At 45.0% G+C, this 14,976-nt stretch overlaps 1 protein-coding gene across 2 annotated transcripts in view; it reads right to left on the minus strand.

Annotated features, from left to right (window-relative positions):
- Positions 1–10,503: 10,503 nt before the first annotated feature.
- The window catches only part of RNF144A (ring finger protein 144A), an 85,375-nt gene continuing 80,902 nt past the window's right edge, over positions 10,504–14,976 (minus strand). For both annotated transcript variants that reach the window (XM_044262129.1, XM_044262128.1), the window contains exon 8: positions 10,504–14,692. In XM_044262129.1, coding sequence (XP_044118064.1) covers positions 14,561–14,692 — 132 coding nt within the window. In that variant the 3' untranslated portion in view covers positions 10,504–14,560. The remainder of the gene's footprint in view (positions 14,693–14,976) is intronic.

The raw sequence follows: 14,976 nt of genomic DNA on the forward strand, positions 1-14,976 counted from the left end.
TGGAGGCAAGGAGGGGACCACCACTGGGGTGCGGGGGTGGGGGGAACCATGGGATGAGAATTGAGTACTGGCTTCAAGAACCATCCACAAAATATGCAAAGGGAACTCCCTAACGGGAGGGAAACTTGTGGGGTGCCACTGGGAATGCTGCTCAGCGAGTCCTGAAAGCAGAAAGTGAAACAGGGAGTTGCAGAATCCATAGTGACAATGACCTAGACGAGATTTCCGAGGCAAATGACCCTGAGGGGGAGCAGTGGAGTCAGCTGAGTCGGGCAACAGGCAGGGGGCGAAACTGCACCCTAAGAGCGCCTCTCCCTTCCAGACCTGCATCTGCCTTGCCCTCTGCACATCCCCACAGTGGCTGTTATTTTTATTTTATTTTATTTTTATTTTTTGCAGGCACTTTCACTTATACTTTGTAACCCAGAAGTTTGCTTAGCTGTAACTTTCCTTCTTTTCTGTCCCTCTGCGTTGTCTGCCTCTCCTAACTGGTGTTTGTAATAACTTCCCATCTAATGTCATCTGTGGGTTTCATTAACATGACGATTACTCTTTGTCACTAATGTTAAAAAATTAAATTATTATTTAACACTCGCTGTGCGTGGCCTTTGAATTCATGGTGCAGAACAGAGAAACAGGTTACACTTTAACTACACCCTTATCCTCCTATCCCAGAAAATTTCTCCAGTAGCTGAGTGTGGTTGCATTTTTTGTCCTTTTCCCTTTCTGTATCACAAGGATTGTTTTTCAGGATCTTCACTGTTATGGGCAAGCAGAACACAAAATCTCCAGAGATCCTCCCTTCCTAGAGAGACATTATGTAACCTCATTAGTCACTTCTCATCTATTGCTTTTGCCATTAAGAATTCAGATCCTGAGGGGAGGGGCAAGATGGTAGAGGAATAGAGGACCTAAATATCATCAGGTCCCAGGAGTTCAGCTAGATAGTTATCAAACCATTCCAAACACCTACAAACTCAACAGGAGACAGAAGAGAAGAAGAGCAGCAATTCTAGCAACAGAAAAGTGACCACTTTCTGGAAGGTAGAATGTGTGGAAAAGTGAATCCAAAGCAACAGGAAGATAGACGGGGAGGGGAGGGGGGCTGTTACTGGCAAGCAGCGGAACAGTGGAGCACAAAATCAGAACTTTCAGAAACCTGCTCCACTGAGGGACGTGGAGCTAAGTAGGGGTGGAGTCCTCATGGGGACAGGGTGGTCTCAGGAACCACAGGGGCACAGAAGGACCAGGGGTGCCTGAGTGTAGCAGAAATCCCAGGTATCAGAGCAGGGATGCCAGCTACAGAGACAAGGCCAAGGTGGGGGCTCTCAAGTCGGGCTTACCTTAAACTATGACCTGAGGCACAATTGGGCCACTGTTCTTCGAGCAGGGACTCCACAAGCAGCAGATCCAGGGAGACTCATTTCCTTCCTCAGGAGAAGTGGTACAGAAGTGCCATGCAGGAACCTGTGGGTTTGGAGACTCCAAACGGGGCCGAGCGCCAGAGACAGAAATGCTTGGTCACAGGCCGAGTTGAGCACAAGTGTGGCTGCAGACCAGGGAGACGGGAGGGATTGACTACTTTTCTTTGACAGTGCGCTGAGGAGTGGAGCAAATTATAGCAGAGAATTTCCCTAATTTGGAGAAGGGAACAAGCATCAAAATCCAGGAAGCACAGAGAATCAATAAAAATAAGTCTACACCCCATCACCTAATAGTAAAATTTACAAGTATCAGTGACAAAGAGAAAATCCTGAAAGCAGCTCGGGACAAGAGGTCTGTAACAAACAATGATAGAACTATTAGATTGGCAGCATACCTATCTACAGAGACCTGATAGGCCAGAAAGGACTGGCATGATATATTCAGAACACTAAAGGAGAAAAACACACAGCCAAGAATACTATATCCATCTAGGCTGTCATTGAAAATAGAAGGAGAGATAAAAAGCTTCCAGGACAAACAAAAACTGAAAGAATAACAAACCAATCCAGCCCTACAGGAAATATTAAAAGGGGTCCTCTAAGCAAAGAGCGAGCCTAAAAGTAACAGACCAGAAAGGAACAAAGACAATATACAGTAACAGTCACCTTATAGGCAATACAATGGCACTAAATTCATATATTTCAGTAGTTACCCTGAATGTAAATGGGCTCAATGCCCCAATCAAAAGACACAGGGTATTGGAATGGATAAATAAAACAAGACCCATCAATATGCTGTCTGCAAGAGACTCATTTTAGACCTAAAGACACCTACAGATTTAAAGTGAGGGGGTAGGAAACAATTTACCATGTTAATGGACATCAAAAGAATGATAGGGTGGCAATCTTTATATCAGATAAATTAAAATTAAGCCAAAGACTATAATAAGAGATGAGGAAGGACAATATATCATACTTAAAGGGTCTGTTCAACAAGAAGATCTAACAATTTTAAGTATCTATGCTCCGAACATGGGAACAGCCAATTATATAAACCAATTAATAACAAAATCAAAGAAACACATTGACAATAATACAATAATAGTAGGGGACTTTAACACCCCCTAACTGAAATGGACAGATCATCTAAACAAAAGATCAAAAAGGAAATAAATGTTTTAAATGACACATCGGGGCAGATGGACATTACAGATATATTAAGAATAAAAAAAAAAAAAGAATATTCCATTCCAAACAGACAGAACACATTTTTCTCTAGTGCACAAGGAACATTCTCCAGAATAGATCACATCCTGGGTCACAAATCAGGTCTCAACTGGTACAAAAGATTGGGACCATTCCTTGCATATTTTCAGACTACAGTGCTTTGAAACTAGAACTCAGCCACAGGAGTAAAGTTGAAAAGAACTCAAATACCTGGAGGCTAAAGAGAATCCTACTAAAGAATGAATATGTCAACAGGTAAATTAAAGAAGAATTTGAAAAAAATTAATGGAAGCAAATGAAAATGAAAACACAACTGCTCCAATTCTTTGGAACACAGCAAAGGTGGTCCTGAAAGGAAAGTATACAGCAATAGAAGACTTTCTCGAGAAACAAAAAAAGGTCTCAAATACACAACCTAACCCTACCCCTAAGGAACTGGAAAAAGACAGCAAAGAAAGCCTAAACCCAGCAGAAGAAGAGAAATAATAAAGATGAGAGCAGATATCAATGAAATAGGAACCAAAAGAACAGCAGAACAAATCAATGAAACTAGGAGCTAGTTCTTTGAAAGAATTAATAAGATTGATAAACCCCTGGTCAGACTTATCAAAAGGAAAAGAGAAAGGACCTAAATTAATAAAATCATGAATGAAAGAGGAGAGATCACAAGCAACACCAAAGAAATACAAACAATTATAAGAACACATTATGAGCAATTATATGCCAACAAATTTGACAACCTGGAAGAAATGGTGAATGCATTCCTAGAAACATATGAACTACCAAAACTGAAACAGGAAGAAACAGAAAACCTGAACAGACCCATAACCAGTAATGAAATTCATGTAGTCATCAAAAATCTCCCAAAAAAGAGTCCAGGGCCAGACAGCTTCCCAGGGGAATTCTACCAAACATTTAATAAAGAATTAATGTCTATTCTCCTGAAACTGTTCCAAAAAATAGAAATGGAAGGAGAACTTCCAAACTATTTTCATAAGGCCAGCATTACCTTGATCCCCAAACCAAAGACCCCATCAAAAAGAAGAATTACAGACCAATATCCTTGATGAACATGGATCAGATCAAAAATTTGCACCAAAATACTAGTCAATAGGTTCCAACAGTACATTAAAAGGATTATTCACCATGACCAAGTGGGATTTATTCCTGGGCTACAAGGTTGGTTCAATCAGTGTGATACAATAATAAAAGAAAGAACAAGAACCATAGGATATTCTCAATAGATGCTGAAAGAGCATTTGACAAAGTACAGCATCCTTTCTTGATCAAAACTCTTAACAGTGTAGGGATAGAGGGTACTTACCTCAATATCATCAAAGCCATCTATCAAAAATACACAGTGAATATCATTCTCAATGGGGAAAAATTGAGCTTTTCCAAGGTCAGGAACACAGCAGGATGTCCATTATCAGCACTGCTATTCAACATAGTACTAGAAGTCCTAGCCTCAGCAATCAGACAACAAAAAGAAATAAAAGGCATCTAATCAGCAAAGCAGAAGCCAAATTCTCACTCTTTGCAGATGGTATGATACTTTATTTGAAAAACCCAAAAGAAAAACCACTCCCAAACTGCTAGAACTCATACAGGAATTCAGTAAAGTGTCAGGATATAAAATCAATGCACAGAAATCAGTTGCATTTCTATACACCAACAGAAAGACAGAAGAAAAAGAAATTAAGGAGTTGATCCCATTTATAATTGCACCCAAGACCATAAGATACCTAGGAATAAACCTAACCAAAGAGGCAAAGGATCTGTACTCAGAAAACTGTGAAGTACTCATTAAAGAAATTGAGGAAGACACAAAGAAATAGAAAAATATTTCATGCTCATGGATTGGAAGAACAAATATTGTGAAAATGTCTGTGCTACCTAAAGCAATCTACACATTTAATGCAAACTCTATCAAAATTCCATCCATTTTCTTTTCAAAGAAATGAGACAAATAATGCTACAACTTATATGGAACTAGAGAAGACCCCAAATAGCCAGGGGAATGTAGAAATAGAAAACCAACGCTGGTGGTGTCATAATTCCAGACTTCAAGCTCTATTACAAAGCTGTCATCATTAAGGTAGTGTGGTACTGGCACAAAAACAGACACATAGATCAGTAGAACAGAATAATAGAGAGCTCAGAAATGGACCCTCAACTCTATGGTCAGCTAATCTTCAACAAAGCAGGAAAGAATGTTCAGGGGAAAAAAGACAGTCTCTTCAACAAATGGTGTTGCGAAAATTGGACAGCCACATGCAGAAGGATGAAACTGGACCTTTTCCTTACACCACACAGTAAAATACACTCAAAATGGATGAAAGACCTCACTGTGAAGCAGGAATCCATCAAAATCCCTGAGAACAGAGGCAGCAACCTCTTCAACTTCAGCCACACAACTTCTTCCTAGAAATAGTGCCAAAAGCAAGGGAAGCAAGGGTAAAAATGAACTATTGGGATTTCATCAAGATCAAAAGTTTTGGGGGGCGCCTGGGTGGCTCAGTGGGTTAAAGCCTCTGCCTTCAGCTCTGGTCATGATCCCAGGGTCCTGGGATCGAGCCCCGCGTCGGGCTCTCTGCTCAGCGGGAAGCCTGCTTCCTCCTCTCTCTCTGCCTCTCTCTCTGCCTGTCTCTCTGCCTCCTTGTGATGTCTGTCTGTCAAATAAATAAATAAAATCTTAAAAAAAAAGTTTTTGCACAGCAAAGAAAATGTCAAAAAAAACACAAAAGACAACTGACAGAATGAGAGAAAATATTTGCAAATGATATCTCAGATAAAGGGCTAGTATCCAAAATCTATAAAGAATTTATCAAACATCAAAAGAACAACATCCAACGAAAAAATAATCCAATCAAGATATCAAGATATGGGAAGAAGACATGAACAGATATTTCTGCAAAGAAGACATCCAAGTGGCCATTAGACACATGAGAAAGTGCTCAACACCACCAGCATCAGGGAAACACAAATCAAAACCACAGCGAGATACCACCTCACACCAGTCAGAATGGCTGAAATTAACAAGTCAGGAAATGACAGATGCTGGCGAGGATGTGGAGAAAGGGGAACCCTCCTACACTATTGGTGGGAATGCAAGCTGGTGCAACCACTCTGGAAAACAGCATGGAGGTTCCTCAAAAGGTTGAAAATAGAGCGACCCTACGACCCAGCAACTGCACTACTGGGTATTTACCCTAAAGACATGAACATAGTGATCTGAAGGGGCACGTGCACCCGAATGTTTATAGCAACAATGTCCACAATAGCCAAACTATGGAAGGAACCCAGATGTCCATCAACAGATGAATGGATAAAGAAGATGTGGTATATATACAGTGGAATACTATGAGGCAATAAAAAATGAAATCTTGCCATTTGCAATGACATGGATGGAACTAGAGGGTATTACACTAAGCAAAAGAAGTCAATCACAGAAAGACAATTATCATATGATCTCCCTGATATGAGGAAGTTGAAAGGCAGGGCAAGGGGGTTTGGGGGGAAAGGGAGGGAAAAATGAAAAAAGATGAGATCAGGAGGGAGACAAACCATAACAGACTGTTAATCTCATGAAAGAAACTGAAGGTTTCTGGGGGGTGGGAGGTAGGGATAGGGTGGCTGGGTGATGGACATTGGGGACAGTATGTGCTATGGTGAGTGCTGTGAAATGTGTAAGCCTGATGATTCACAGACCTGTACCCCTGGGGCAAATAATACATTATATGTTAATAAAGAAAAATAATTCAGATCCTGCCAGTGTCCCTGTATTCTCAGGTAGGACGGTGGCTGGTTTACCCATAGATCCCATTAGATCTTGAGTCCCATGAGGACAGGGCCTAGGAAGCTCTGCATCTCCTGGTGTTCCTGTTATTGGTGACTTCCATAAAGCAGGTGTCCAGGGTAGGAGCAATAGCACCGTGTCTGTTGCGTTTCATCCATGACCTGCAAGTTCATACTTGGCCTTCGGCTACAGTGAATCTCTTCCAGAAGGTCCTGAGTAGCCTTTGTCAACATTTACATCTGTGGTTTTCAATTTCATCCTTGTTCCTCTTTTGATTCCATTTCATACCATGGGGAATGTCTATTTCCAAGGTGATCCTGTCCTAGGATGTACTTTACCATCCTAGAAGCCCACTTTGGAAAGTCCTCATGTTGTTGGGAATTCCTCTTGATCCCAGAAAGGTGGCCCTATTCCCCCATCTCTGAAACATTTTCTGAGGAGAGGTTCCCCTGCTCACCATGGGCCCTTGCCCTTGACATGGCTCTTGGGGTCTTGCTCAGGTCCTGATTTTCTTTCTATAAGACAGGAGGTGGGTCTCTGCTCCACAGTCTACTAGTCACTGTTATTGGGCCCATTCTTAACAAAAGCCTTAGTTTCCCTCACCTAATATTTTCTTTTCCAGGGTTGTTATGAGAATGAGTTTCAGCTGTCCACAATGTTGATCTGGAAGGAACAGGATCAGATCCAGAGACCCTGACAGGTCATGGTGTAATAAATGGGGGGTATTGGTGAGACAAGTTTTCTTCAGAGTATCTGAAAACATCTGAGACAGCCTATGTGCCTCTAGAGGAACTATTTCCCCCTTGAGATTCCCTGGGGCCCCTATTCTTCCTCACTGAGCAGAATAAATATCTGTAGGATCAGGATCTTCTGCCTTCAAATGCAATACTATCTTCAGACCCAGAGTTCCACCTCTCCAAGGGACAAGACAAAAAAAAAAAAAAAGCCCCCAAACACCTTGGAGGGATGTCACTGCACATTGACAAGGGCACACCTTGGAGGGATGTCTCTGCACATTGACAAGGGTGGGTCAGAAAAGGGAGGACTGGAGGGGCACCTGGGTGGCTCAGTTGTTAAGCATCTGCCTTCAGTTCGTCATGATCCCGGGGATCGAGGGATCATGTCATGATCCCGGGCATCGGGTTCCCTGCTCAGCAGGAAGTCTGTTTCTCTCTCTCCCACCCCCGCTTCTTGTGTTCCCTCTCTCACTGTGTCTCTGTCTGTCAAATAAATAAATTTAAAAAATATTTAAAAAAAAGAAAGAAAAGGGAGGACTGGAAAACAGTGTAGTGGGGGCATGCTGGCCCAGTAGGCAGCCCAGGGTCCCTCCCCATGTGGCTACTTCCTGTTGGTGTCACTTGTGATCATGACTCCCCAAGACCCCGTTTCTTCACTGTAATATGGAGACAATTGTCTTGGCAGGTCTGTGAGCATTCAAATTAACCAATGTAGGGCATAAGCAAAGTTCCTGGCTCATAAGAGGTTCTCAATTAATAACAGTGATTTTTTTACACCTTTAATGAAACATCTACTTCTAGACTGTCTATATACCTCTAGCTCAAATTTGATGGTTGATTTCTTTAACCAAGTGACCCCAAGTGATTGACCCTCCTTCCTCAAAAACACACACCCACACATGCACGCGCACGCGCACACACATGGCAACAGCTGAAACTCCCTTCATGGAACAAGCATTTAATAGATCCCTACTGTATGTCCCACCGTAGTAGGAGTTGTTGATACAAACATAAACACCTCCTATTAATAATGTTCATTTCCCAAATTCCTAGATAAAATGGAGTCCAATTGTCAGAGCCTCTCAAAATTTATTCTCCCTTACATTTTGAGCCTTTCATAAATGTTGTGATAAGTGGAGGTCCCAAGGAGTGGAAACAGACTATGCCCCGCAGGGTCCTTCGAGTGTGATGGGGAACACAATTATTTATATTCTGTATGGATTTTCTAAGTCAGGGACAAAAATGAGTTAATAGAACAAACAAAACTATATATTTAAAAAGACCCAAATAATTGCCTGGGGAAACAAGTGAATGACTTTTGAGTTTCCCATATGGAGAATTTTGCCCCATTTTCCTTCATGTTAACCAGAGCCCTGCATAGCCATGCATCAGTGTCCCAGGTAGTGTGAACCAGACGCAGGCAGGCAGGAAAGTGGTCAGACCCCATCTGAGTCATGAATTCAGGAAAGAGAACATTTGGGTGAGTGATGTTTTGCTGTTTGGGAGTTAGAAGAGGTGAGTGGGCTTTCCTGACAGGACCATCATCCCCATCACTGCTAGGACTCATTAATGGCTTCAGATCTTACCACTCTCCTGTGCAATTGACTTGACCCTCCCCATTTATCCTCAGAAGGATGCTGTGAGGTATTGTTACCTGCGTTTCCAAGTGAGGAAACGGATGCCTCAAGTGGTCACGTGCCCAGATCATAGCACGTCTGGGACTTGTTTCTGGCTGCTAGAGGCCGCACCCTGGAGTGGGGAAGAGGGGAGAGGGGGCTTCAGCAACAGAAGCTTCTGGACCCCACCTGGGCAATCCTTCACATTTTGTTCTCGTCTGCCTTCCCTGATTGACCTCGTCAGGGCAGGACGGTCTACACATGGGCCATGCTTCCTGTTATGGACTAAGTGGTGTCCCCAGAAAAGATGTTGGAGTCCTGGCCCCCAAGACCTGTGAATGTGAAATGAGGCCTTTGAAGATGATCATGTTAAGATGAGGACATCATGGACTAGGGTGGGCCCAGATACAATGACTGGTGTCCTCATAAAGAGGGAATTTGCACACAGACATGCACACAGAAAGGACACCAGGTGAGGATGAGAGAGATTGGGATGATGCATCTACAAGGCAAGGGACGTGAAGGATTGCCAGCCCACCAGGAGAAGCTGAGGAGAGGCCAGGAACAGATTGGTCCTCGCGGTCCTGCAACACTGCTGGCACTTTGGTCTTGGACTTCCAGCCTCCGAAACCACAAGAGAATAAATTTCTGTTGCTGAAGGCTTCCAGTCTTGACAGCCTTCTACCACACTCCCCACAGCTTTAGAATGAAGGCCAAGTCCCTGAGCTCTGCACACTGTGCCCTTGAGCTTGGTGGACTCCTGCTTGATGGACTGACCTTTCTTTCGAATACCCCTGCCCTGCGTTTGCTTAGCTGATATCTACTCGTCGGCAAGACCCAGGTCACATACGGGGTCCTCCCAACAGCCTCCTCTGATGGGCCCCCTTGACTGAGTGCTGTGCAAGTGCCCACCAGAGCACCTGCCACACCTTATTCTCCTCACTGTTCTGCAGATCTGCGTCCCCTCCAGACCGGGAGCTCCCAATGACTAGGAATAGTGTCTTTGTGGTCAGCCATGAGTCACGGGCTAACAAAACACACCTCCTCTGATCTGCACCTTAGGATTCTAAGGATGGTTTTGAACATGCAACCATAGGACCAGGACCAGGTGCCTGTTCCCAGCCTGCAGCTTCCTGCTAATGAATAAGGTATATATTCTCCCATGAAGTCTAAACGAAGGAATGAAAAAGAAGGTGAGTTATCAGAATTACTAGGAAAGCAAACAGCATCAGTGTCTGTTCTTCGTTCCCCCAGTAGTAAAAGGATGCCCACTGGTCGTCATGACGTGCCCATCAACTCTGATAGGGTTGTAAGTACTTGTCTTGGACTGGGAGGCAGCCAGGGTAGAGATGCTTTCCGATGCCATGTTACCAGGCTGACACCACGGGGAGGAAAGGAGGACGCATGCCCCTTCCCCAGCCACTCAGATCCATCTGGCACCAAGAGTTGAGAACACTCCCAGAAGAGGAAACCTCAGAACAGAAACGTGTTTCTGCCGGTGATGGGAGATCCCTCTCCCATGGCCCCTTCCGCTCCTGTCCCCTCCAATCATCGTATTATCAACCCCCCAGGCCAGGCATCAACCAAGAACATGCAAAAGATGGAGCCAGACAGGATTTACGAAAGTAACCTGTATTCCAGCCAAAATCTCTTTTAAAAAGAAATCCCTTCTAAAGGGGGACAAACTACATAAGACACAATACATTTAAAATATGTATTGAAATTACAAATCAAACTTTTCCATGGGATTCCAAAGTACAAAACACAACATTAAAAGGCATTCAAACAGTTCTTTTATACATCACAGTGTTAGTGGCACAGAGTGGACTGACGTTTCAAAAAACACAAACCGAACTTTTGTGTTTTACCACCGCTCGTCAAATATGTACTGTATACATGTGCGTGACCCGTTCATGCATAGGTTTATACAAGATTAAAATACACCCATGGTAAAGTGAGCAAAGAATGAAGGAAAGGCTGGGCGTGTGGCAGGCGCCTTGCCCTCGCCGAGGGCTCCCGAAGTGTGGAAGACAGGAGTACACAGACCAGAGGAAGGACGGAGCTCTCCTGGGACTGATGCTTTAGCAACTATATCTGAGTGCAGGCCCTTCCTTCCATTTGGCTATTTTGGCAACACCAGCCAGAATCTCTTCATGTCATGTATTTTCAAAAGGGCTTAGAGTAATTAGAAGGAACAAACAAGCTTTGGTATTTTTTTAAAGAGACCTTCATGAAGCTTTATACATGCAAAATGTTTTCCCTTGATGATTTTACTGTGATTTACATATATATATTTATATTTATATACAGGGGTATTTATTAATAAATGAAAATCTGAGAAATATACAAAAAGCCCTCCCTGGTTCTTTCCAACCCACTAAGTTTTAAAGACCACCAAGGGAAAAATGTCCTCTTCGAACTGGTTAAATAACTTTTAACTCTGCATTATAGACAAAAAAGATAGACTCATCTTGGAGTAAGTTTTGCGTAGCTGAGACTCCCTTTCTCCGTGGGCCCTGTGTTCTAATCAGGAATCGGCCTGGTTCCTAAACTGGTTTTATAAAATAGTATGTCATAAAGAGACTTTGTCCCCCTTTTAAAGGGTGTAACAAGGTGACTCCCCCAGTCTCTGGCAACTCCTGGAGGGGGAGGAAGAACGTATCTGGATGGCGGCTCGCGCAATTGAAGGATTTGATTATGGTCAGACCCGGACCCAGTCTCTGCTGCATGACCATCCGTGGGGCCTCCTCCTCTGAGGGCACCGGCCTCTGGCGACCAATGCAAAGCTCAAGGGCCGGGCTTCACAGTGCATGGACAGCCGGACCGAGAGACCAGGCACGTCCACTGAGACAGCATGACGGCTCAGGGGGACACAGAGGACCTAAGGTCAGCTGCCCCTCCAGCGACCCCAACCAGACACCAGTTGAGTCAGCCATGGTCTAACGTCTTCGCTCCCCTCCAGGGTTCCAAGGCCTCCAAAGGAATAAACATGCATGTGCTTTCAGAAGGCCAGCACGAAACCATCCGTGAAAGCGAATGCAATTTTCAACTAAGACAAGCCCTGCCATGGGACAGTCCCCCTACGAAGCATAGACACCCCCCCGCCCCGCCCAAGTTTCCCCTGGGAGCGATGGTAAGGTTAAAATCTAAGACACGGGCCTGCATCCCCATGAACGATGGGGATGGAGTTCCCTACCGAAAGTGAAGTAGTCAGCAGGGGAAATCCAAGTTTACGTAAGACCTCAATGCAGTCCTGCTGGTATCTTCCTAAGAACGGAGGAGTGTAGTTGTGTGACTATGAAAGCAAAGCAAGCGGACGGAAGCAAGGTTGGTGCAAAGACTCAGAGCAGGCAGGCGTGACTTTGGCTGCGGCCGGCCCCATCTCTGTGGTCCCCTCCTGGCTTGAAACATGCGTTTGGGAAACGTGTTGGAGGGGAAGGCACGAGGATGGCTGAGGCTATGGAGGAGTGTGATTTGCTTGTGGGTTTCTCCAGGCTACACGGAAGGCCCGATCCACTAAGACATCTGAGCTCCAGCCCAGAGAACGCCTCCTTTCCAAAGGGTCCAGTTCTACCCCCCATGGAGAGGGGTGCTACTACGGGCGGACTTGGAGAACGCACAGTGGGAGGCAGCTGGCACGGGAAAGAAAGGTGGACCAGGATGGGGCGAGGCTGGCCCGTGGACACTGGAAACAGAGCCACAAGCCTGCTGCTGTCTTTGATAGGCGTTTGAAAGGGTCTGGCTACACAAGTGCATCCATGGGTCCCGGTCTCGGCCGCCAACTCGATCCTAGGACTCCTGGAACACCACTGTCTCCAGAAAGCCATCTACCACCAGACCCTGTTGCAACAGTTGGAGCTGCAGAGAATCACTGCCCAGGCTCCCCTGAAAAGATGATCTTCTGTGCGTTCTTGTTTCGTCACTGAATTAAAAATTCAACCGTGGTCGTAAGGAGAATGTTCTGAATGTGATTTTGACACGGACTAGTTTCCTAACGGCTTCAGGTCATAAAGATAATAAACACTACAAGTGGAGGGTGAATGGATACTGTGTCTTCTCATCTATCAAATGTTAAGAAATAAGGAAGATGCTTCTATACAGGGAAGCAAACCGGGACCCGAGGCCAACGCACAAACATAGAAGTCAAACACGCCCGGAAAACCACTGCATTTTACAAATGTGCTTGCAATGAGCAAACTGGTCTGATTTTGTTTCCATTTCCCTCCTTTGTGGAATGTCTAGGAAGTTTTAAAAAGCGCCACTATAATAAATCTGCATTTGCCTTTCTATTAGTTCTGAAGTCCCAAGTTCAATGCAGTCAGTTTGTTCCTTAAAAGTGCAGGTGGCTTTGAACGTCCTATTCAAGCCCGCTCTCTCTAAAGAAGACGGTTTCTCCGCCTTTTAAACATCGACGGCTGCAGCGTGCGTCTTACCGACCCACCCATTCCGCTGCTGGGGGAACAGTCACCCCCAGTCCGGGAGGGGCTGAATGGTAAGATCTCCTAATCGAAATAAGTGAAATGGAAGGTTTTTTCCAGTGGGGCAAATGGTTAGCAACAGGGCTTGGAGCTGTGTCAGACACAGATTTCTCCAAAGTAACTTAGTCATTTAAAAAAATTGAAAATCAGGAAGCTTCTCCCCCAGCTCCCAGGGGTCCTCCAGTCTTGCCAGGAAGCCCTACTGGTGAGGACCAATAGCACTGCTCTCCTCCCGCTGTCTACACGAGGAGGCGGAGGCGAGCGGCCAAACCACTGTGACTCCCAGCAGAGCGAGTCCCGAGTAAAGCCCTTGGTTTCCAAAGACATTAAAAAGTATTTGCTCATACCTGCATGAGAAGAAAGAAGCCCCGAGAAAGAGGGAGAGGGAGAGAGGAGAGAGAGAGAAAACAAGAACAAAAAAGGAAAATGTAATGATGAAGATACTCCTCTTAAACACACTGGTATTTTCTAAGAAAAACAACAACAGAGGAACCCACGTTTACAACAGTATACCACTTGTCGTGTTCGAAACGTCGTTACAAGTTTCAAGAAAAACACAAAGAGCGCGTAAGGCTTTCTAAATCTCCTGAAAATTGGCCGAGCCAGAAAAGTCGTTTAACGATATCTTCCTAAAATGCACATTTCCAGAAAGGCATAGGATGGTGTAGATGCACCTTGTTGATTTTCCACTACTCAGTTGGAAGAAGGAAAAACAAAAAACAAAAAACAAACAAAAAAAAAAAGAACGCCTTCTAAAAAAGGATTTTACTAAATGCCATTAGTAATAAAAACAGTTGTCATAAACAGAGTGCTTTTCTCAAGTCAGAATTATCGGATTCTGTCTGAAGTGAGTTGCAATCCTCAAAAGAATTCTTCTCCCAGCAACATGGCACCATCTTGACGCCGAGGAGGAGACGGACACCAATTGCAGGAGAGGGTCTCTTAAGCAACCATCAGACACTCCTAGTCTATCCCCACTGGGAGAAAACCGCCCGGTACGCTCCGTGCCGCACCTCCCTTGTCAAGTCGGCAGAGACGGATTGTGGTGACGTGCCCTCCCCACGCCAGCCTGCCTTCCCCACACCTGGGTGATTGCCCCCAGGGCCTCAGCAGAAGTTCTGACATTAGTCCCTGAAATCACGGCATCCAGCGTGACACTGTGAAGCTCAATGGGGCACATAAGGCAAGAAAGATGTTTAGTGAGAGGGGACGGTGGGGCGGGGTGGGGGAGAGCCACGCTTCCCAGAGGCAGGGTCTTGTTCCAGCATCGCGCCTTCCTCTAGGTGGGTAATGGGTCGTCGTCACCTTTACTGCACTTGCACTTGCAGCAAAGTACAAATGGAGTGGCCAAGAGCAGGAAAGGCGAGGCCACCAAGAGCAGGAGCCCAAATCCAGCAAAAATGCCCACGACCTGCAAGAAGGAAACACAGGAGCAGAGGGTAAGGTGGTTCATCTGCAAGTTCCACAGCCGAAGCATAAGCCACACAACCGCCCACCCACCCATCCTCTACCCATCCATTGTCCGTTTATGTGCCTATCCGGCCACCCGTCTACTCATCTATCCGTTCATCCATCATCCATCATCCATCCATCCATGAACCCATCATCCAGCCATCCCTCACCTGCTATTCATCTACCACACATCCGTTCACCCAACCACACAGCTATCTACCCACTCAGCCACCCACCCATCCA

Source organism: Neovison vison, chromosome 8, assembly GCF_020171115.1.
Source record: "Neovison vison isolate M4711 chromosome 8, ASM_NN_V1, whole genome shotgun sequence".
Classification (NCBI taxonomy): domain Eukaryota; kingdom Metazoa; phylum Chordata; class Mammalia; order Carnivora; family Mustelidae; genus Neogale; species Neogale vison.